Genomic DNA, 23,542 nt, shown 5'->3' on the forward strand with positions numbered 1-23,542 from the left:
AGTAAATTGTCAAGTTATATAAGACTTAAAGCATCCACTGCTTCTTGAAAACTGAGATACACAAGTAGCCATCACAGAAGGTAACCAAAAACCCATTTTCCTCTTGACCCATAGTTGTCCCTGACTACTGTGATTATGTCACTCTCATCTACAGGAAGAAGGTAAACCCTAATTCATTGCCACTCCCATTCCAGTTCCTTCATTCGTTTTGTTTTGTTTTGTTTTGTTTTGTTTTGTTTTGTTTTGTTTTTTAAACAAACGTTTTTCACCTGCTTTTTCCTGGAGCTTCTTATTTCACTTCCTCATCCTTCCATAGAGTGCTTTTCTATAAAAAGATCCCAGGATTTGACAATTTCTTGATGATGAGGATGATGACGATGACTAACCACCATAATGAGAATGACAACTACACAATATAAGGAATTACTCAATTCGGTGAGTACTTAAGACTTAAGCTGTTTTAGAAAGTATGATAAATGTGTTCAGCATAATCTCCATTGCTACTTAACAACTTAAATCTTTAGGATGAGGAAGTAAGATAAGGAAGTTCATCAATATGTTTTAGTAATTCATCATGTTATATTTATGCAAATATTTTGGGCTAGATTCAAATTCCTGAGTTAAGGACATACATAAATACTCTCCTTGCATTTCCACAAGGTTTATTGTAACATGCAAAAATGGTGCTCAGTCTGTATGCTATTCTATTCCTAGCTTTACATCTCTTGCCTGGAATGAAAAGCTCAATGGTACATTTAAATAAGAATGGATATGATGGCGTTGTCATTGCCATTAACCCTAGTGTACCAGAAGATGAAAAACTCATTCAAAACATAAAGGTAAGAGAGAAATTTTTATTATCCACTTATTTTAATTTCAGTAAGTATTTTCCATCCATGTTGCCAAGACACATACACATGCTCGCACAGAGTTGTAACTTTCCAAAATTGCTTTGACAGGAGTCATCATTTATGTAGTATGTATCTAAACTGTCAAGATTAATATTTGCTTAGTTTAAGTATGATTTAGCACATATTAATAGTATTAGTCATTCCCCTAATAAATTATTAAAAGGCCAAGCCACAATATTTTTTCAACTTGTTTAACAGAAAGACTTTAGAGTTAGTGGAGAATTCTTTCCAAGTTTTACCTTTATAAAGTTACTTTTTTGTTTAAATAGTTAACCTACACTGAAGCGCTAGATTGTCATTATACATTTTTTCAGTTTTCATACTTGTTCAACTCTAAAACATTTTAAAACTTTCATGTATTTGATTTTGAAGAAAATATTGCATATTCTTTGAAGTTGATTTACTTCTTAATTTTATTGGGATTAGTCAGTATAATAAAACACTTTATATATATAGCATTTTAATATATACTATCCCTTTTGATCTCCTCAATATCCCTATGAGGTAAATTATTACCCTTGTTGCATAAGGGTAACACAAAATAAATCTAACAAAGTGGTTTTTTTCAATTAACAAGTATAAAATCTACTAAGATTTAAACTTTCAACCCGATTGTAAGCACTTCTCTTTGATTAAATAAGCAACTTACCAACAGGCTCCAAGTCTTTTATCACCTTTATATCTCACCCAGAACTCTTATGCCCCTCTCCAATCCATAACAGTGAATGTAGGTCTGGATAGGTAGAAAATAGCATTGATTTTTGAGCATATGGAAATGAGGAGTTTACAGAAAAAGAGACGGAGTAAAATTCAACGTATTTTTCAATTAATCTTTGACAAAATATTTGGAGAAAGGGAGCTTAGATTTGCTTCTTCTTGTTTGTATATATACTTTCATGCTTATTTCACTGTGAAATTGTTACAATTTATTTTTAATTTCTTCAGGAAATGGTAACCGAAGCTTCTACTTACCTATTTCATGCCACCAAACGAAGAGTTTATTTCAGGAATGTAAGCATTTTAATTCCAATGACCTGGAAGTCAAAATCTGAGTACTTAATGCCAAAACAAGAATCATATGACCAGGTAGAGTATTTTATCTAGCTCTTACATTGTTTTTTTTCTTCCTGTGCTTCATAAAAATTAATACTCAAATTTTTTTTAGTAATTCCTAATCACTACTTTAGTAATTAAATTAGAAATATTACTTGTCTTAATTGAGATAGAATAAATCTTTGTTTCTATCACTCTTGTGATGTTTTGGTTTGTTCCTCTGCTTTTTAGGCAGATGTCATAGTTGCTAATCCTTACCTAAAATATGGAGATGATCCCTATACACTTCAATATGGACAATGTGGGGAAAAAGGAAAATATATACATTTTACTCCAAACTTCTTGTTGACTAATAATTTGCCTATCTATGGGTCCCGAGGTAGGGATAGCTATTTTATTCTTCTACTTGTATTTCCGATGGAAACAAATATAACACTATGATTAATATTTTTAAAGAATTAAAAAGAGAGAAATAAGTACTGATTAATACCTTTGTCTGGAAATATAGTAGTTATGTTTAACATAATTACACTTCTTTGTGTGTCTGTCAATAATAAATTTAGTCATTCATTGATACTAACCCATTTCAACATTTTTGACCTAATGAAAGGTGTCAATCTCTGAAGTTCTTTGACTCAATGATGCTATGGATATGGGGTAGGGAGATGTAAATTACATGGACACTGTATTAAAATATTGTAAATATAAATTTATGAATGGCAATATTCTTTTATAGGCAGAGTGTTTGTCCACGAGTGGGCCCATCTCCGATGGGGAATATTTGATGAGTATAACGTGGATCAGCCATTCTATATTTCTAGAAGGAACACTATTGAAGCAACAAGGTATCATTGTATTGAACAAATTTGTTTTCAAAACTTTTCACTTATGAATTCTAAATTTTCTATACTTGGCAAACAAAGGCTATCTTGGTGATTGAATGTTTAGTTAATTGCAATATCCAACCTCGCCCAATATGTATATGTCCAAATATTTCTGGGGATTCTACCTAGAAATCAAGATCAATCAGGAATTGGGACTCATTTGAGTATTCATGGGAATTGTACTAAAATATGTTATTGCCAGAGGAGAAAGGAAAAAGTTGTAGCCTAAACCTTGAGATATCTGAGAACTGGAGTTCAAGTTCCTACCCAATCTTTTATTTTTCCCAATCTTTTATTCCATTTGATTCATAACTCTTTAAGGTGAATCTGTTTCATGGAACTCAGTTAACCTACTAGAGCTTCATGTTATATATATTTTATTTTTCATTTAATCTTAAGCTGAAAAAAGTACTGTTCATAAGGATAAGTGAGTAAATGACTTTTGAAACATAAATATATTATTATTATTATTATTATTATTATTATTATATTCTTTAAATATAAATATAATTCTGGGTACATTTAGACAGGTCCTATTAAAAAATAGATGAGATATTTAAATACGGAGTATTTAAAGAGTATTAAAGAACAATAGAGGGGTGCATGGGTAGCTCTGTCGGTTAAGCATCCAACTTTGGCTCAGGTCATGATTTCACAGTTTGTGAGTTCAAGCCCTGCATCAGGCTCTGTGCTGACAGCTCAGAGCCTGCAGCCTGCTTCAGATTCTGTGTCTTCTCCTCTCTCTGCCCCTCCCATACTCATGCTCTGTCTCTTAATAATAATAAATAAACAATAAAAATTTTTTTAAATAAAGAACAATAGAAATCAGTGTAACTGGAAATAAGTCCTTGGGGTAAAAAAAAAAAAAAAAAAACAAATTAGAGAACAGAGGTGTGAGAGAAACATGCCTCTCCCCATATCTTTCATGTTGTTTGCTTTATCCCCACTAAGCTGCCTGGATTCTCATGCAGACAGGGTTCTCATGCCATGCAACTCCTCCCTGAACCACCTCCCTTATCTAAACAATGTTTGTTCATTCTTCCAGACTCAGTTTAAACGTTCTTTTCCCCAAGGGCCTTTTGCCTCTCCCAACATTTGGGGTCATATGTGAGAGTATCCTCAAGCAGTACACATGGGTTTCTCTCACACTGAGTAGCAGTGGTCTGTGTAATTTTATTTTCCACACTAGACTGTAATATCCTTGAGGATTTTTTAATCCCCTAGCCTTGGGCCTGGCACAAAGTAAAAGGTAAACAAATGTATCAAACAACAAATTTTTGATAAGTCAATGAAAAATGAGTAAGTTCTCTTATCAGTCATAAAAAAAGATATGAACTCCAACTGTGTGCCAGGTACTTTTGAGGCAGTGTAAGTTTAATTTTCAGGCTTACTCTAGAGCTAACCGTCTTGGAATATAAAACTCACCATCTTCTTTAATTCTTATAATACCAAAAAATATATCAAAGTAGATTAATATCATGACACATAATATTAATGTAGAATAAAAGTAAATACTACAGATAAACAGGCATTCTTTAGAATCTTTTACCCATACCCCATCTCCCACTCCTTGCCAAGGACTTCACAATTATCTTACTTATCATAAAGACTAAATGGTTTGTTTGAATGCACAAGCATTTCCATGTAGGGTTTATTTTTATTTCTTCCTTCAATCTAGCTCAATGGTTTTCAAAATGTAAATTTCAAGATGCTATAAACACAAAATCACATGTGGTTTTGTATGTATGGTACACACGCATATATGTATATATGTATACATCTATACAGCAATAGTTGTGTGTGTGTTTCATACATAGAAATTTAAGAGGGTTTTCAGCATAATGTTGACTCCCTCATTCCCACTATGAAGCAACTCCTCTATATCTCTTAACTCATTTAATCTTTACAACATCCCTATAGCTTAGGAATTATCTTTAGCTCAAGGTCACACAGATAATAGACTTATTGGTCACATTAGTGAGCAATAAATGTTAATAAATATGAAATGGAATCATTGTTCTTGTTGACAACAATTGTAAATAGGGGTAGAACACTGTGCCTACTCTGTCAAAATGAAATGTTTGTCTGTGATCTATAGCAATTATCATTAAGGAAAGATTTTAGGATGTTAGTCTTTTTTTGTGATTTCTGGTCTTTATATGTAAATGTAATTTAATTCTTTCATCATAGATGTTCAACTCATATTACTGGCATTAATGTGGTTTTCAAGGAATGTCAGGGAGGCAGCTGTATAACAAGGCCATGCAGGCGTGACTCATTGACAGGGCTGTATGAAGCAAAGTGTACATTCATCCCAGAAAAATCCCAGACTGCAAAGGACTCCATAATGTTTATGCAAAGTCTCAGTTCTGTAAGTACCTTCTTTTTCTAGTGTCACAAAGGAACACTTCAGGAAAAAGCATTTATGGAAGCTGGATTTAGAACTATGAAATTATGTATACTAACAGAAATGAGGGAGATCATGCAGACAATTAATTAATGGCCATTTTCTCCAGCCTGTGTCAAGGTGTGTCTGGAAATGAGTCCACCTTTTTTTATTAACCGGTTTCTCTTCTTCACAAGTAGAACTGTACCCTTTTCATTGATGTCACACAATTTCTTACAACATCCCTTCTGTCATTTGACTTCCATGGATTTGTGTAGTTCTAGAACTATAACCTTACTCTTAATTCTCTCCTCTAAGTGCTGGTCATACTACTTTCCTAAAGTAATTCATTCTATAGCTTTGGAAATGTACTGACATTCTAAATTTTCTATTACCTTCACACTAAAGTACATCAAGCTATTGCAAAGTGATATTGTGCAAATGTACATGGCTCTACATAAAAAATTAAGGGAAAATTTCACAATTACCAGTCCGACCAATTATAAAATATTAACAAAATAATTCAAGTTTTAAAGCTAATGTTTGACCTGAAATATCTGGTTTCAATGTATAAAACGTGGCAGATAAGAACAGGTGCCTTGGAGTCAGAAAGACTTGATATCATAATGCAGCCGACCATTTTCAAACTGGGTCATTGTAAGCAAATTGCTGAATCTTAGATTTAGTTTTCTCTTCTCATAAATGGGAATTATAACACTTCATGATGCCATTGTTGTTAGGTTTATAAGAGGCAGTATAAATAAAGCATGATCATGGTGCTCAGCACAAGGTGAGTACAAAATAAATTTTTTAAGTTTTATTGTTTTAATGTATAAAATATTTGGATAATAGTCAATTGTCTCTTACCCTAGATATGTCCAGTCTCAATTAATGTAAACATATACATATTATAGTTACCTAATGAAGGTTTCCAAACATGTAAAAAAGATTTTTAAATATGAAAGTTATCAAAAACAAATCAAAATAAAGCATCTAGAAAGTAAGACTAACTTATTTAAAAGAAGTAAATTTCAATATACTAAATCACTAGCAACAAATACTTCCATGGGTAGAGGTTGGAAAGACCTATTATTTCCAATAAAATTTAAAATTGTTTTAGAGCCTATGGCATTAATGATGAAGAACTTGAGTAAAAATAAAGATCTGATCTTTTCTTCTAAAACTCTTAAATGAACTCAATTAGATATTGAAGTAGAAGTTGTTTTCCAGTCTAATAAAGCTCCCTCCTGGAAATAGTTGGAACACAAGCCAAGAAAGTTCATTTTAACCTGCTGAATCTGGATCTGCAAAGGCTAACCAAAGAATTCAACATCCAAATAGACATCAGATCAGGTGACACAAGAGGATAATTGGAATATGTACTGTCTGTACCAAGCTATAAATCTCAAAAGCATCTGTCAAGGAGATAACTCATGCTGCCTACCTGAGACATAAATAATAATGAAAAATATCATGTAGCTGAAATATGGAAGGCATTTAATTATATAAGCCATGTCTCAGAGATAAATGCTGAACATCTTGTCCAGAATAACACTAATTTCTAATTATCATAACACAGATTAAATGAATTGCATAGCATCTGTATTCAAGGCATAAACTCAGACCCAAAAGAGATATGATTTGAAATACCGAATGCTCAATTCCATGATTTCCTTCCCTGAAACGTCGAATCCCACATCATGCCCAACACTGTGTTAGGAGCTGGAAATACAGAAATAATTAAAGATAACTGTTCCTAAGTGACTCAATTTAATGAGAAAGGTAGAGATATAAGAATACATACAGAGAGAAAGATTTATGAGCCAAGTTCTGTGAGAGCACAGCAAACATCAAATGGAGGTCAGAAAATGGTTCCTAAAGAGATGAAAAAAATTTGTATTTGAAAAAGAATGAGTATGAATTTACCAAAGCAGGAACAGGAAGGGCTATTTTAGGGGGAACAAAAGTTTATAAAAGCAAAGAGTGGGAAAAAGTTCAGGGATATTATGCATGATTACACAGTTGAGCACTGCCCAAATTATCTGCATCATGGTCACTAAAAAGTTTAACATTTATTGGACTAATTTTCAAGTAAATAGCTGTTGAAACAAAATAAAACAAAACCAAAAACTTGAAAACAGGTCCTTTTCTAATTTGCACAAAATCTCCTGTCCCTTTTCCCACTTGGGTTAGCAGAGACCCTTGTGAAAATTTCTAGCATACTCTAAGAACAGGAAAAAATTCAGTGTGGTATAAGCAGAGCATGGTGAGCAAGGACCAGGAAGCCAGATTGAAAGAAGGAACTGGGACCTACAAAGCTAAGGTGTTTGGATTTTATCTAACTAGTTTCAGACTGGTGATATGATCAGCTTAATTCTTTCAGGAAGATAACCATACTAATAGTGCAGGGGAAAACAGAGTGAGATGATTGAGGAGGTAGAGAGACCGGTCAGAAGGCCATGGCCGTAGGCAGATAAAAGAACATGAACTCTGCAAATAAAGCCAGTGGCAGTGGCAGTGGCAGGGGAAAGAGGGCCCAGATTTGACAGGCATTTCATTTCAGCAAGACTTGATTCTCAGTCACCACTTTGACTGACACTGTGTTTTTCTCCCATCCAATAAACCCCTTCTGGGAAATGTAAATCATTCTATAGTAAATGTAAGTCCTCCATATGAGAAGGAAAACAAAATCTTAAAACTTAAATAAAAAGTATTCAAATTTAATAATTTAGTTCTAAACTTGAGCTTACATCTGGAGACTATATCGGGAGGGCATTTTTAAATTTATAAAAATATTTAGGGGTGCCTGGGTGGCTCAGTCGGTTGAGCGACCTACTTCGGCTCAGGCCATGATCTCACGATTTGTGAGTTTGAGCCTCGCGTGGGCTCTGTGCTGACAGCTCACAGCCTGAAGCCTGCTTCGGATTCTTTGTCTCCCTCTCTCTCTGCCCCTCCCCCACTTATGCTCTGTCTCTCTCTGTCTCAGAAAAATAAAAATAAATTTATAAAAATATTTCTAATAAGCTGAGGCTTATTGCAAGATGAATTCCTTCCTGAATGCTGCACTAGCTTATGGGAGAATTTTTCCAAATTACAAAGTTTTCAAAACTTGGAGGATTTTCACAGATTCAATAGTAAGGAAACATCATTTGGCAGAATTACTGGATACAAGTCACCACTTGCAACTGCAAGAAAAGCAATCACATTTCCTCATTTTCTCCCTATATTTTCATTACTTTGTCAGGAGTATTATTTTATGTCAGAGTTCACTGGAGCCAGTAACAATCCAGTTTGTTAAAATATCTGTTCTCAAGTTTTTTGGTCAACTATAAAGATATAGAAAACACTTGGCCAATAAAAGAAGGTCATTTTCTTTATCCCACTTTTAAAGGGCAGCTAGAAATCACTGCAAATCCAGTCCCTTTTCCATTAAACTAATTCAAGCGTGAGTCACCCAGGAGTTCAGAAGGGAAAATAAGAAGTTAGCTTAACCAGTGGGAGTCACCACACTCCCCCCACTTCTACGATCTCCCTACACCTAAAAGGATCACCAAAAAACTTTCCAGTGATGGTTTCACCTTGCTTCCTCTCTACTGAGGTATGCAAAATGGATGTCAGATTGTTAGATTACGGCATAATTTTTCATTGTCAGGAGGTGAAATCTGTGGAGGATGTATATGGAAACCAGCTGCATATTTGGAATGGAAAGTAGTGATTACCAATTATTGTAATAGTGTCCTCTCATCGATTTTTTCCAGGTAACTGAATTTTGTACAGCAGAAACACACAATATGGAAGCTCCAAACCTACAAAACAAAATGTGCAATCGCAGAAGCACATGGGATGTAATTAAGGATTCTGATGATTTTCAGAATGCACCTCCCATGACAGGAACAGATTCACCACCTCGTCCTACATTTTCATTGCTGAAGTCTAAACAGCGAGTAGTCTGTTTGGTACTTGATAAATCTGGAAGTATGGACTCAGTAAGACATTTATTTGTTAGCTCTCTTAAATTAAGTATTTGAGCTACTAGAAACATAATTTAATCTTAGGTTTAGTTCTACTAAACTAACTAAAATATATATTTACTACTCTAAGTTTAGTACAGTGATTCTATATGAACAAGTACTAGAAGATAATACACTAAAATGAAACTAATTGTTATGTGAAGATAACTGGAGTATGGATTATGTTTATTCTTTAACTTTTAGGCCTAACAAACTAGAAACAATGTAAATGAACAAAAAAATTTATACATACTGCCACCACTGAACATATGTCATTCCAGTCATTTTTCTGTTAGTGTATTTGTTTTTCCTCAAAAATGTTATTATATTTTTTATAGTATAATATGATTTTTTTACTTACTATGCCTTGAACACTCTCTATGGAAAAAATGATTTAATGATATAATTTTTAATGGTTGTATCATATGCATATACCGCAACTTAGTCAAATAACCTCCTGTTATTGGACATTTTAGAGTTTTCGACTTATTAGTGTTAAAAATTATGTTGCAGTGAACATCTTTGTATGCATTTTTAAATTATTTTCTTAGCAGGAATTCTTGCATATAAATAAAACTGTTAAATAAAAAGGCATAGATTTTAAAGGCTTTTCTAAGTATAACATAACTGATTTTTAAATTTTTTCTTCAACATTATTTCTTCTTAATAAAATAAAGGAGTTTAACTCTAAAATACAGTAATCAATTACTATCATGATCTCTGGCCCATGAACAACTTTGTCTTTCACCAATCTGTTAAGACTTGAGACTCAGAAGTTATGCAGACATCTTTTTCTTACAGGAAGACCGTCTCTTTCGAATGAATCAAGCAGTAGAACTATACTTGATTCAAATTATAGAAAAGGGATCCTTGGTTGGGATGGTCACATTTGAAAGTTATGCTACAATCCAAAATTATCTAACAAATATAACCGATGAGAATGCTTATGAAAATATCACGGCAAACCTGCCTCAAGCAGCTGATGGTGGAACTTCAATTTGCAGTGGTCTCTCAGCAGGATTCCAGGTAAAATAAAAATGCTTTTCCAAATACCATTTGCCATTTACCATTGCTTTTCTTTTTGTCCCACTATCTTTTAAAAAGGGTCATGAGCTCACAGGGCCCTTATCTAAATAATTTATAATATCTAAATAACATACCACCTGTGGTTTACAGCTGGAGCCTCTCTGAAGGTGATCATTCCACCAGCACACTCTTGAGGTACTGAGTTGCAATGGGAGTGGTTAAATAAGGGGGAAAATCCAGTGCACACATAATCACCGTGATTTCCTTAAGGAGCTCCCCATTTCTTTAACACTGCCACAGCCTGAACTTCTATGAGTGGACAATAATGCTGTGGCGGAGACTGTGCAGGGAAGAGGGAATTTAGCAATATTTCTATGTTATGGATAAAGAAAACCTTAGTTCATCGAGTTAAGTTGACAATTAAAAATCACAAAGGTAGAGGTAGTTCCTCAAGCAGTATAGGACCAAACCCAAGATACACAGGTGGAAGTTTAAAGAAATGAAAATTGTGGAATAAAATATTGGGAGAAATTTTTGAGCACTTTATTAAACTGCCTTTATGGTATGCATTTGAATTTCTTCCAACCTAAGATAGCCTCTATCTAAGCCTATTTATTGTCATTTTTTTAAGTTTATTTTTATTTATTTTGAGAAAGAGAGAGAGAAAGCAAGCAGGGGAGGGGCAGACAGAGAGGGAGACAGAATCCCAGTCAGGCTCCGCACCATCAGCACAGAGTTCTATGCGGGACTCAAACTCACAAACGCGATATCATGACTGACAGAAGTCAAGAGTCGGTCGCTAACTGACTGAACCACCCAGGTACCCCTAATATCATTTTTTAAGTCACAAAAACTTTGCTTCACTGATCCTCCCATTGTTTCACCTGAAAGTGGAGATTATTACTCTTTTCCAGGCCACTAACTAATACCACCTCTTAGCTTTCTCATAGAGTCTATTTTTTATAAAGCATATCAGTTTAAGGATAAACACAAGCTCTGAATTTAGACAAACCTAGGATTCTGGCTCTATTATTTATTACCTAAATGACCTTGGGTAAGTTATCCACTCAGAAAATCTCAGTTTACTCAAATAAGGAAATGTGGAAAACAATAATACCTAATTCATTTAATTGTGAGAATTATGTAAAATAAGTAAGTGCTCAAGAAAGGATTCCTATTACTATAATAGACATAATTCTTATCTATGTCTATTCAGTTCAAAAATATGACAGTAATATATCTTGGGACTGTGTCATAATGTTTGCACATATTGGTTGGTATGTTTTTCTTAATGTATTTTGATATAAATCTTATGATCTTTTGACCACAGTCTATTGCTAAATAGATTATGTCAAATCACATTCAGTTATGAATACCTCTTAATTACTTTTATAATTAAACATAGCAATATATAAGCATTTTCTTAGATAATCATGATCATAATCATAATCACAATAGCTAAAATTTATTCAGCATATACTAACTACCTTATTGCCTATGTTAAATACTTTACATGTATGATCTTATTTATCCTTACCATTATGTTTCCAGTCAGGTATTATTACTACACCTATTTTGTACGTAAGGAAACTGAGGTTCAGAGTAATTAAACATTATTCTTAAGATCACATAGTCAGTAACTGGCAAATCTCGGATTCAAAACCTGTTCTTACCCCCAAATCCAAAAAGCTAATCACTACACTGAGTTATGAGGGGAGGGGGGTGGAGAACTAAACTCTAGCTATTCTATTTAGCAAATGGCAGAACGAGAATTTACTCCCAATTTGTCTGACTAAAGAGTTGAACTCTTACTAGAAGTCAGGAAAAGACAAAAACAAACAAACAAACAAACAAACAAAACTTGTAATACTTGATAAATTTACAAACTTCCTACTTTATGTTGTTGGTTTTTTTTTTTCCCCAGGAAATCCTGAGATCCTTCAATAATCAACTAAAATACATAAAAAGGCGTATCATTTAACTTTGCATACCTGCCTTTAGTCATGACTTTGCAAGTGCTGTCTAGTGTGCTTCCAAAATCGCTGGGTCATTTGCCTCCACCCCAAGCATCTCCTGGAAAACAATAATAACAACTAACATTCACTTAGTACTTACTATTTGCTAGGCGTTGTTCTAAGTGTTTTATTCTCCTTTCTTGGGTAGCTTGAATGTATATTGAAAGGATTAGAAGAACGGTTAACACTCTGTCTTTGAAAACCTAAAAGACCATTTACACATTACACTTATTTCCATGCCAACTCAGCCTGGAACGACAATGCAAAAAAAGTTTCCTTTTGCCTACTCTCATGCATGGGCCTAAAGACTTCTCCAAGACTAAATAACAGGCTTATTCTTATTTTAAATTGATTTAGATATGACATTCTATAACTCACAATCTGATTTTTCACTACCAGGCAATTATCCAGAGTAACCAGAGTACTTCTGGTTCTGAGATCGTATTACTAACAGATGGGGAAGATAATCAAATAAGCTTATGCTTTGAGGAGGTAAAGCAAAGTGGTTCGATCATCCACACTATTGCTCTGGGACCTGCTGCTGCCAAAGAACTGGAGACTCTGTCAAATATGACAGGTAAACCTTTGGAATGTGGCTTGAATAGAAAGTACATTTTCAGTCTCTCTCATTCCTAGAGTTCTTTCCTCTTTAAACCACAAAACAGCTGAAAATTTTCCTATCCTAAAAATTAATCTTTGTCCCTTCCTTGTCCTTCTCTTTCAAATTAATCTTTCCTCTCTCCCCTCCCCCGCCACCTCTCTGCATTCCTACCTATACCAGTTTCTTCTAATATTAAGTCAACATTTACTGTCTTCATTCACTTCTCACCACTTTCTACCAAAACCACCAAATCGAAATTTCTTTCTCCATGGTTATTAATGACTTCTTCGGCTGTGATTCCAAAATTCTTGCTCATATTTGTCATGTTCAACCCTACGGTCCAGGTTCAGATAGCCCTAATTCATAGAAGAAGAAATGGAATCCTACAGAGTACAAGCAATTTGCCCAAGGCTGTAGATAAAGTACTGATTACCAATTTTTACCCTCAGCAATCCATCCTTTTCCATTCCTTATACCTAAGTAATTTCTCTTTTTGTTACTTCCTGTATTATTTATTTTCTCACTTAATTTTTACTTAATTCTAAATTGTCATTCTCTAAATTACTTTAGTATACTTTAGTCACAACTAAAAAATAAGCAGCCAGTTCAAAAAATTGTCTTAAGTTTCATCTTTATAACATTATTGAGTGATTAGATCAGCTTTGTTACTGTGGCAGGCCCTTATATCTAATGAGTGATATAAAAACAATAATATTTGGCCAGTTCTTTAAGTTTTCTTCAAATTTTATTGATAACAGCACAAGAACAAGTATGATTTTTCCCAACTAAAATTAATATTATAAAAGTAAATACAATTCCATTTTAGGAGGACATCGCTTTTATGCCAATAAAGACATAAATGGCCTCACTGATGCTTTCAGTAGAATTTCATCTAGAAGTGGCAGCATCACTCAGCAGGCTATTCAGGTTGGTATCTGAGAAAAATTACTTGCCTTTTCACATTTGTAATAAATCTCCATTATCCTAAATAGTCATCTCCTTCTGTAATAAATAATTTTTGCCTGAAAATATTTCAGGGGTAGAGAAAAACATTCTTACTGTTTTTCCTTTTTTTGTGACACTTATAGTCATCTTTTCTTTTGATTCTTCTATTATTTATAACTACAAATGCTTTTATTTGCAACATTCTTCAAAGTAATTATTTTACTGAAATCTTATACATAAATTTAGAATTACTCTGAACTGACAAAACTTTGAAATTTTATTAACTAATTTTATTAACAAATTTGTTCTCTGTGTTCTTTGTTTTATTTACATAACAGTTGGAAAGTAAAAGCTTGACTATTACAGGAAAGAAATGGATAAATGGTACAGTGCCTGTGGATAGTACAATTGGAAATGACACTTTCTTTGTTGTCACGTGGACAATACAAAAGCCAGAAATTATTCTCCAAGATCCAAAAGGAACAAGATATGAAACCTCAGATTTCAAAGAAGATAAACTAAATATTCGGTCTGCCCGTCTTCGAATACCAGGAATTGCAGAGGTAAGAATATTCTTTTTTCTCCATGATTTATCAATCAATTTTGAGGGGAAAAAATGAAGATAACATGTACTACATTGTCAATATTAAAGCAGTGACAGATCATCTGTCATAAAAAAAAGAAGCCAAGTAGAATGGTAAGAGATTCATATCTATACTATTTACTAGCATATAAAATTGAATATCAAAAACCATTACTATTGCCCTGCTTAAATTTCTAAATAATTTTGTATTCCAAACAAGAATAGGAAAATACCACAGAAGCTCTCAAATAGATATGTTGGATTTTCAGACAGGTACTTGGACTTACCACCTTCTAAATAAACAAGCCAAATCTCAAGTGCTAACAGTGACAATGACTACTCGAGCAAGAAGTCCTACTACACTCCCAGTAATTGCAACTGCTCACATGAGCCAAAGTACAACACGTTACCCTAGCCCAATGATTGTTTACGCACAAGTCAGTCAAGGGTTTTTGCCTGTTCTGGGAATCAACGTAACAGCCATTATAGAAAGTGAAGATGGACATCAAGTAATACTGGAGCTCTGGGACAATGGTGCAGGTAATAAAATCTGCATCAACTTCCACTGAACCTAAAATCCTACTACAGTCAGGTAACTTAGAAATAACGTGAATGGGGGCGCCTGGGTGGCTCAGTCCGTTAAGCGTCCGACTTCAGCTCAGGTCACGATCTCACGGTCCGTGAGTTCGAGCCCCACATCGGGCTCTGGGCTGATGGCTCAGAGCCTGGAGCCTGCTTCGGATTCTGTGTCTCCCTCTCTCTCTGCCCCTCCCCCGTTCATGCTCTGTCTCTCTCTGTCCCAAAAATAAATAAACGTTAAAAAAAAAAAGAAATAATGCAAATGAGTCAATTTTAAGTAAATCAAATTTGATTTTAATGTTTTTAGTACTTTCTACCCATTTATCTTGACCAGGCATAGATATGAGCACATTTATTTTCTTTACATCTTATGGACAGTTTTACTTGCCCCATGGAACTTGAGTACAATTTTTCTCCATTTTCATTAGTGTCAATGTTTTGCATATGTTTCTTCCAGTTTACATTTTCCTTATTTTAAGATTCCTATATGATATAATAATAGCTAATGTTAATTGAATACTTACTATGAATTACTTTTCCAAGGTTAAAGGTTAGCAAGTAGCCAAGCCAGTCTTTGAACCCAAGCAGACTGATTCCAGGGTTCATGTACTTCTACTCATTTCCAAAATTATTGCTAACATTAGTGCTCATGAACAGTTAGGACTGTCATTGTTACTCTGTTGAATGGCTAATTATTACATTTTATTACATTGTATTATCTAGGTGCTGATACTGTGAAGAATGATGGCATCTACTCAAGATATTTCACAGATTTCCATGGAAATGGTAGATACAGTTTAAAAGTACATGCCCAGGCGAAAAAAAACACAGCTAGACTAAGTTTAAGACAAAAACAGAACAGAGCTTTATATATGCCAGGCTACCTTGAAAATGGTAAGTGTCATTAAGATTGAAATGTGTCATTTGTTTAGATAAGTTACATATGGCAAGCACTGAAATTATCATGTACTATGGAAAACAGAAGCATACAGTTATATATATAATCATCTGTGTATTTCAAAACCATATTCATGTTAATAGACCTAACACAAGACTATGCTTCCAATATGTTTTGTTTACATCCCCCTCAGTTCATTTCATTCACATTGAAAAAAAATGACTGAGCACCTCCCTAGGTGACAACCACTGTGCTAGAGGCTTGAGCTACAAAGCTTTATAAGACACGATCCTTGTCCTCAAAGGGTTTACAGTTAAGTAATAAATACAGATATGTTAAGAGATAGTTCTAATATTGTCTAATGTCTCCTCAACTTTTAAATGACACCAATAAAACAAGCTTTTTTCACTAAAAGCTGTTACTTCTCAATGTCTGCTATCAGTCAATATTAACCCTCTACAGCTGCAAGATGAGATTACAAGATAAGGAAACAGCATTATGAAAAGTCACAAAATTACTTTTTTTGGCAGGTAAAATTGTACTGAACCCACCCAGGCCTGATGTCAATGATGACATGGCAGAAGCTGAAGTAGAAGACTTCAGCAGACTAAGCTCTGGAGGGTCATTTATTGTATCAGGAGCTCCTCCTGCTGGTAGTCATACTCATGTGTTCCCACCCGGTAAAATCACAGATCTTGAGGCTAAGTTTAAAGGAGATCAAATTCAACTTTCATGGACTGCCCCTGGCAATGTCCTTGATAAAGGAAAAGGTAAGTTTCAAATTATGTTTTAAAATATGAAAAAGAAACCCCTTTGGCTTTCATCTGCTAAGAATTTTCTAATGTCCTATTTATAAATAACATGTATAGAGTGTTTATTATGAGCCATTACTCACCTACTTTCAGATGGAAAAATTGAAGCTCCAAGAGACAATGAACTGGCCCAAACTATTTCTATGTTTAATAACTTGGAAATCTAACCCACTCTTTTCAATTCTGTTGGGTCAAACAGCCTCTCACAATATGAATTGTCTTAGAAATGACTTTGAGAAGACTGCTCACACCTTTCTGTTGCATTTTCTTCTCCCTAACAAAGAAAAGATTTTCTAAGTGTTTATGTACTTGTATAATTTTATTCATTGATCTTTTGTTGAATTTTCAAACACAGTACTAAGTTCCTAAGACATAATCCCTACTCTCAACAGTCAGTTGAGTGCAGAAGACACTTTCTGCAAGTAATGGCAGTCCATTGGAAGGCCAGAAACTCCTGGTTGGGGGTTCAGATCACAAGGTATATCATAACTTCCTAGGGAAGACTATCCCTGACCTAACTTTTAAAGAATGAGAAAAGTTAGCCAAGTTAAGTGAAGGTGTCCCATGGAGAGAGAGGATCACATGCAGGGAAACTCACCAGTTAGAAGAGACTTGGCCATGGACTTTGAATAAAGTTGAAAGCTGAAATAGCTCATTCATTCAAAGTTCGTTCTAATAAATTGCCCTCATTTCTGAAAGGTAAGGAACTTTTATCTATACTTTAAACTGAATTTAATTAGTATTTATTGAATGCCTATCATATTCCAGTATTGTGCTAGACTAGTAGATTCTTATGAGATAAAGCCAATCTTGCTATTTTCCCTTTAAGGTTGGAAAATTATCAATATCAATATGAGATAAAGCCTCTCAAAAGAAAAGATGCTTTTAAGTCTTTCATTTCCTATACAGCATTTTTCAAAGCTGTATTTCTTTTTATCATATTACATAAGGAAAAAATCATTCTAAAAAAACAAAGGAAACATAGAATATGCAAAAAGAGCTCTTTTGTACTTCAGTGTTGAAAATTCTTATCATGACAACTTCTGAAATATATTATTTTTTCATGCTATGATCCTTAAAATTATGGCAGAATAAAATTTTTAAAAATACCTGCACTGAAAAAGCCACAAATAAAATTACCTGACCAAATGTTTAGTTCCGAATTGAATTCAGTCAAGACCAAGTCTTCAGTTCAAGATTGGGTTCATAATGCTGATTATAGGAACTAAAAGAAGGAAGAATGCATTACATATGGACACTGGGAGAGAAAGAACTTCACTATATTTAACCACAAATGCCTAAAATTAGGTGGACCTAATCTCTATCTTTCCTCGTGACAAATAAGAAGAGGTTGTAGTTGCTATCAAATGTTAACCATCAAGCATTGCAAAAGAAGGTAGTAGCAGTATCTCATTCTTAAAGAATAAATGAATATCTACATAATCTCCAATGAAGTATTTAAATTCTCAGGGACCCAATTTCCATATCTGTCAAATATAAAAATTACTAGGTGACCTAGAAATATTAAAACAAGTTGATGTAATTCTAATATTTTATAATTCTCTAATTCAATTATTTTGGGCATCAACTTAATAACTATATTGTTGGTCAACAAGAGGTCAAATACAAACCCAACACTGTGCCACATACTCTAGTTGATAAAAAAAAGGAATGTAAAACCTCCTCTTTGTCCTCAAGAATATAATCAAATTAAAAAGATATATTGAACCTCCATAAAATAATATGGAAAACTCCATTCTGTGCAATAGGAGTCATCTGAGTGGATAAGATATGTGAACAAGTCTTCATGAAGACATTGGGCTTCCTGTTGGGCCTTGAAGAATGAGTACAATTTGCATAAGTAGGGAGAGGGAGGCACATTCAGGGAGTCAGACCAAATAATATGATCAAGTTCAAAAAAGCAAGAATTCATAATAAAATATCTGAATTAAAAATAAAGGTTAGATAGATAGATAAACAGACCCACCTAATTGGAATGCAAGGTATATGTGAAGAGTAGTAAAATGGATTGATCAGGCCTATTACCAAAAAACTAGAATGCTAAGACAGAGGGTCTGAATTTTTATTAAAACCACTAAATCGAAGTTATTCACCACACACTTAAAACACCTTCAACATTTCATGATAAAATAGTTTTCACTTCAAAGACATGTGATGTTCTTACTGCTCATGGCATTTTGGAATTTGAGAATATATTTTTATATTGATAGCTCTGGTAGATCTCTAAAAGCATTTTGGAATAAAAAAATATGTCAGGATCTTCCTTTCTTTTCTTGACAAAGTAGCAGTTATAATAACTAATATTTCAAACATTTAGGTCCCAGACACTTTGCTAAACACTTTTCATGCATTATCTTATATAATTCTTACCAGTCAAGTACTAGGCATTCAATAAATATTTAAATGAATTGAATGATTGAATTTCCATTTTATACATAAGAAAACTGAAGGTAAAAAGGTTAAATATATTTTTCTTTGTTACACAACTAGAAAGTAGTAGAATTGGGGTACTAATCAAAGTCTGCCTAGCTCTTAAGCACATTTTAACTAGTACACATTCTAGCCTCTCTTCTTCCTTTTGCCCTTTATCCTTATCCCTGTCCCCCATACTACTGATGTCTACTCTCCCTTCTAGTCCTTCCTTTCAGCTTAATGAGAAATAACACAGATGTGGAATACTGGATGTCTCTCCTAGACTTGAGCGTTATTGTGTTCCTTGTTCTAAAAATAGATTTAGCTCCTTATATTTCTATTTCTTAAAAAAAACCCTAGATTTCATTTTTTAGTACTATATGATTTTGAATTAATTTTTTGTGATTAGATAACTAGATAAAAACTGCTCGCATATTTGCTTTTTTTTTTTTTAATTCTCAAGTTAGTTAACATACAGTATAGTCTTGGCTTTAGGAGTAGAACCCAGTGATTCATCACTTACATATAACACTCAATGCTCATCCCAACAAGTGCCCTCCTTAATGCCCATCAACCATTTATCCCACCCACCCCCAGCCCCCATCAACCCTTAGTTATTCTCTGTATTCAAGAGTCTCTTATGGTTTGCCTTCCTCTGTGTTTTTATCTTACTTTTCCTTCCCTTCCCCTATGATCATCTATTAAGTTTCTCAAATTCCACATATGAGTGAAATCATATGATATTTGTCTTTCTCTTGACTGACTTATTTCGCTTAGCATAATGCACTCTAGTTCCATCCACATTATTGCAAATGGCAAGATTTCATTCTTTTTTATCACCAAGTAATATTTCATTGTGTATATATACCTCACCTTCTTTATCCATTCATCAGTTGATGGACATTTGGGCTCTTTCCATAATTTGGCTATTGTTGATAGCACTACTCTAAACATTGGGGTGCCCCTTCAAATGGGCATTTTTGTATTAAGATGGAATGACCAGATAAAATCTACATCTGCAATTTCTATACCCAAATCCTAGTGTGTGTTTCTGATAGGCCCCTAAATGTAAGACAGTGTGGTGGTAATACGGCATCCTAGTGATTTTAATATACATGAAATTTCTATTTGTTTTCCAGCCAACAGCTATATTATAAGAATAAGTGAGCATTTCCAGGATCTCCAAGAAGATTTTGACAATGCTGCTTTAGTGAATACTTCTAGTCTGACACCTAAGGAGGCTGGCTCAATAGAAGTTTTTGAATTTAAACCAGAACCTTTTAAAATAGAAAATGGCACCAAAATCTATTTTGCAATTCAAGCCATCCATGAAGCTAATCTCACTTCAGAGGTTTCTAACATTGCACAAGCAATCAAGTTTATTCCTGCACAGGAATCCAGTGTCCCTGCCCTGGGTACCAAGACTTCTGCAACCAGTTTGGCAATTTTAGGATTAGCTGTGGTTTTATCTATATTTTAAACTACAAAATGTATTAGAAATAAAATTCAATGTTATACATACTCGGTTAACATTTATTTAGAACTTAATTTGCAATACTTGTTTATTACAAAACTCTGTGTAATAGAAATGTACAAAAGTTGTATATTTCCTGTTTGAGTTCATTAATAGTGATTAGTTGTTAAATGTAAATCAAAATGAATATACCATTTCCTATCTTTGAAAAATCCATTTATTAACTCAATATAAAAAGAAAATGCATATTTTACTTAAGGGTGTTTTAAGAAACATTTTCAAAGTGTGTTACAAATTAACTTGATGTAGTAACAAAATCAGAATTTACCTAAACCCTTTGAAAAAAACGTATTTATCCACAACAGGAATAATTTTATAGCAGAATTATTTAGGCTTTATTCTTGCTTATGAATACTTCATGTTTACATAAACTATAGGAAACATCATAATAAAGTTCTACTTATATCCTGAGACCATTGTTAGGTCCTAAGAATATCATCACCATGATGCCCCATCAGGACAGGGATTTTTTTTTTTTTCAATGCTATATCCTCAGCTTTTAGAATGTCTTCTACCTGACACATAGTAGATATTTTGTTAAACAAAATTAACAAATATAGGGAAGTACGGGAATAGGCAAAATGGGTAAAGGGGAGTGGGAAATACAGGCTTCCAGGTACGGAGTAAGTCATGGGGGTAAAAGGTAGAGCATAGAGGGGACAAAAGGAAAAAATTAATGAATATTTTCATAGCATCAGAGATAACCAGATTTGACCTGTTACAACAAAAAATAACCACAAAATATAATGTGCATGTGGTATCGTGAGGACCTGATATAATGAAAATAACCACTTAAATGGTGATCTGAATCAACACATAGCCTTTCAGGAAATTAACTGAATTATGTCAATCCAATTTATAACCCTCTAATAAAATGTAAATTCAGCTATCAATATAGCAATAGTGTGATTTTTTTTCTGAGAAATACAGAGAGTAACTGTTATATTAGAAGAAAATCCTTTGGGGGCGCCTGGGTGGCTCAGTCGGTTAAGCGGCCGACTTCGGCTCAGGTCACGATCTCACGGACCGTGAGTTCAAGCCCCGCGTCGGGCTCTGGGCTGATGGCTCAGAGCCTGGAGCCTGTTTCAGATTCTGTGTCTCCCTCTTTCTCTGACCCTCCCCTGTTCATGCTCTGTCTCTCTCTGTCTCAAAAATAAATAAACGTTAAAAAAAATTAAAAAAAAAAAAGAAGAAGAAGAAAATCCTTTGTTTCTAGGCAGAAAGATTTCAAAAACTCTTTGAATGTGTGAAAGGAAGAAGCTATATATGATAGATCTGGAAAAGTCAGGAAAAAAATCATAAAACATTAGTAAACCAAATCCAGAAGAATATATAAAAAATTATTATATATTATGACCAAGTTGAATTTATACCAAGAATCCAAAGATGGTTCAATATTAGAAAATTAACATAACTCATCTCATTAACAGATTAAAAAGAAAAATTGTCATCTCAATACACAGATAAAAGTATATTATAATTTAACTATCATTCTTCACTAAAAATAGAACCTTTGAGGGCGTTCTGGGTGGCTCAGTCAGTTAAGTGTCCGAGATCATAACAAATCTCACAGTTTGTGAGTTCAAGCCCTGCATCAGGCTCTGCACTGACAGTGTGGAGACTTCTTGGGATTCTCTCTCTCCCCTCTCTCTCTCTCTCTGTCCCTACCCCACTTGCTCTCTCTCTCTCTCTCTCTCGAAATAAATAAATTTTAAAAAATAACTAAATGATACAAAAATAATTTTAAAAAAATGAAACCTTTGAAAACTTTATTAACCTGATATTGTGAGCCTTAATGTCAAATTCTGATCATTTAAAAATAAAAGGGGGCATTAAATCTTCAAGTAAGGATAAGAAATTAGGTACCAGGGAGGTAAAATTCTAAATTCCTAGGAAAATAAATTATTTAAGAGCCTAAAAATCATTAAAAAAATTATCGTTTACTATGAAAGTCTCAAAGGGTCAGGAGATAATTTGTTTTCAGCTATCTGGCCACTATACTGAGAAATCATTTATAGAACTTTAGTAGCCACTAAGGAAAGATTCTTATGTGGTAAGAAAACAAAGGAATAGAAGAATCAATAATTTGAAATAAATATACAAAACTGTAATTATTTGTAGATGACATAGAAAATCCAATGGAATTAACAAATAATTCAATCTAGTAAGAGAATTCTGTAAAGTTACCAGACACAAGGTCAATTTATAAAAATCAACAGCACTGGTCTCACATGTAAACAGCTTAGAGGTCATCACCCCATTCTCATAACAAGAAAAAAAATAAACAACTGAAAATCAACAGTTCTTTTTAGATTTCACCAGAAAAGTAAGGTCACACCACAACTACTTTCCAGATACTATTAGGAAAATTAGCGCCATGTATCTAGTAGAATAAAGTAGTAGTCCCTAATTCATGCTATACACAAAGCACATGCCATATTCACTGGGGAATCCTATCTGGAATGAAGTCTCAATTAGATAAGACAAATTTTAAAAGCTAATAGAAGAAAATGAAGAAAAATACCTGAGTGACCTTAGGGCTTAAAGGATTTCAAGAACTAAAGGCTTGAAACATTAAGAAGGAAAAAAAAAAACACGATGGGTTTACATACATCAAAATTGAGAAATTGTGCTCACAAAGAACATCATAGGCAAAATTAACAGCTGACAGTCCAGAGAAGATATTTGCAATGTTTAAAACCTGCTAAGGAATTAATACATGGCATGTGTAGGAAAGAGCTGCAAATGAATAACAAAAGCAAAGGAAGCCTCAATAGAAAAATAGACAAAGGTTAAAAGTAGGCAAATCATTGAAAGGTAGTTCAAAGGCAAATAAGTGTATAAATCAGACAAATGCTCTAGAATCAGAGAA

At 33.8% G+C, this 23,542-nt stretch overlaps 1 protein-coding gene across 1 annotated transcript; it reads left to right on the forward strand.

Moving 5' to 3' along the window:
• The first annotated feature begins 680 nt into the window (after positions 1-680).
• Positions 681-20,858, forward strand: LOC122480733 (calcium-activated chloride channel regulator 1-like). The gene is made up of 14 exons (XM_043575490.1): positions 681-839; positions 1,857-1,997; positions 2,196-2,343; positions 2,701-2,809; positions 5,039-5,219; positions 8,993-9,220; positions 10,046-10,270; positions 12,685-12,862; positions 13,713-13,813; positions 14,170-14,394; positions 14,684-14,954; positions 15,717-15,887; positions 16,422-16,661; positions 20,276-20,858. The coding sequence occupies exons 1-14, from the start codon at positions 681-683 to the stop codon at positions 20,614-20,616; spliced, it is 2,718 nt and encodes a 905-aa protein (XP_043431425.1). The 3' UTR covers positions 20,617-20,858.
• The last annotated feature ends 2,684 nt before the right edge of the window (positions 20,859-23,542 follow it).

Source organism: Prionailurus bengalensis, chromosome C1 (genome assembly GCF_016509475.1).
Source record: "Prionailurus bengalensis isolate Pbe53 chromosome C1, Fcat_Pben_1.1_paternal_pri, whole genome shotgun sequence".
Taxonomy (NCBI): Eukaryota; Metazoa; Chordata; class Mammalia; order Carnivora; family Felidae; genus Prionailurus; species Prionailurus bengalensis.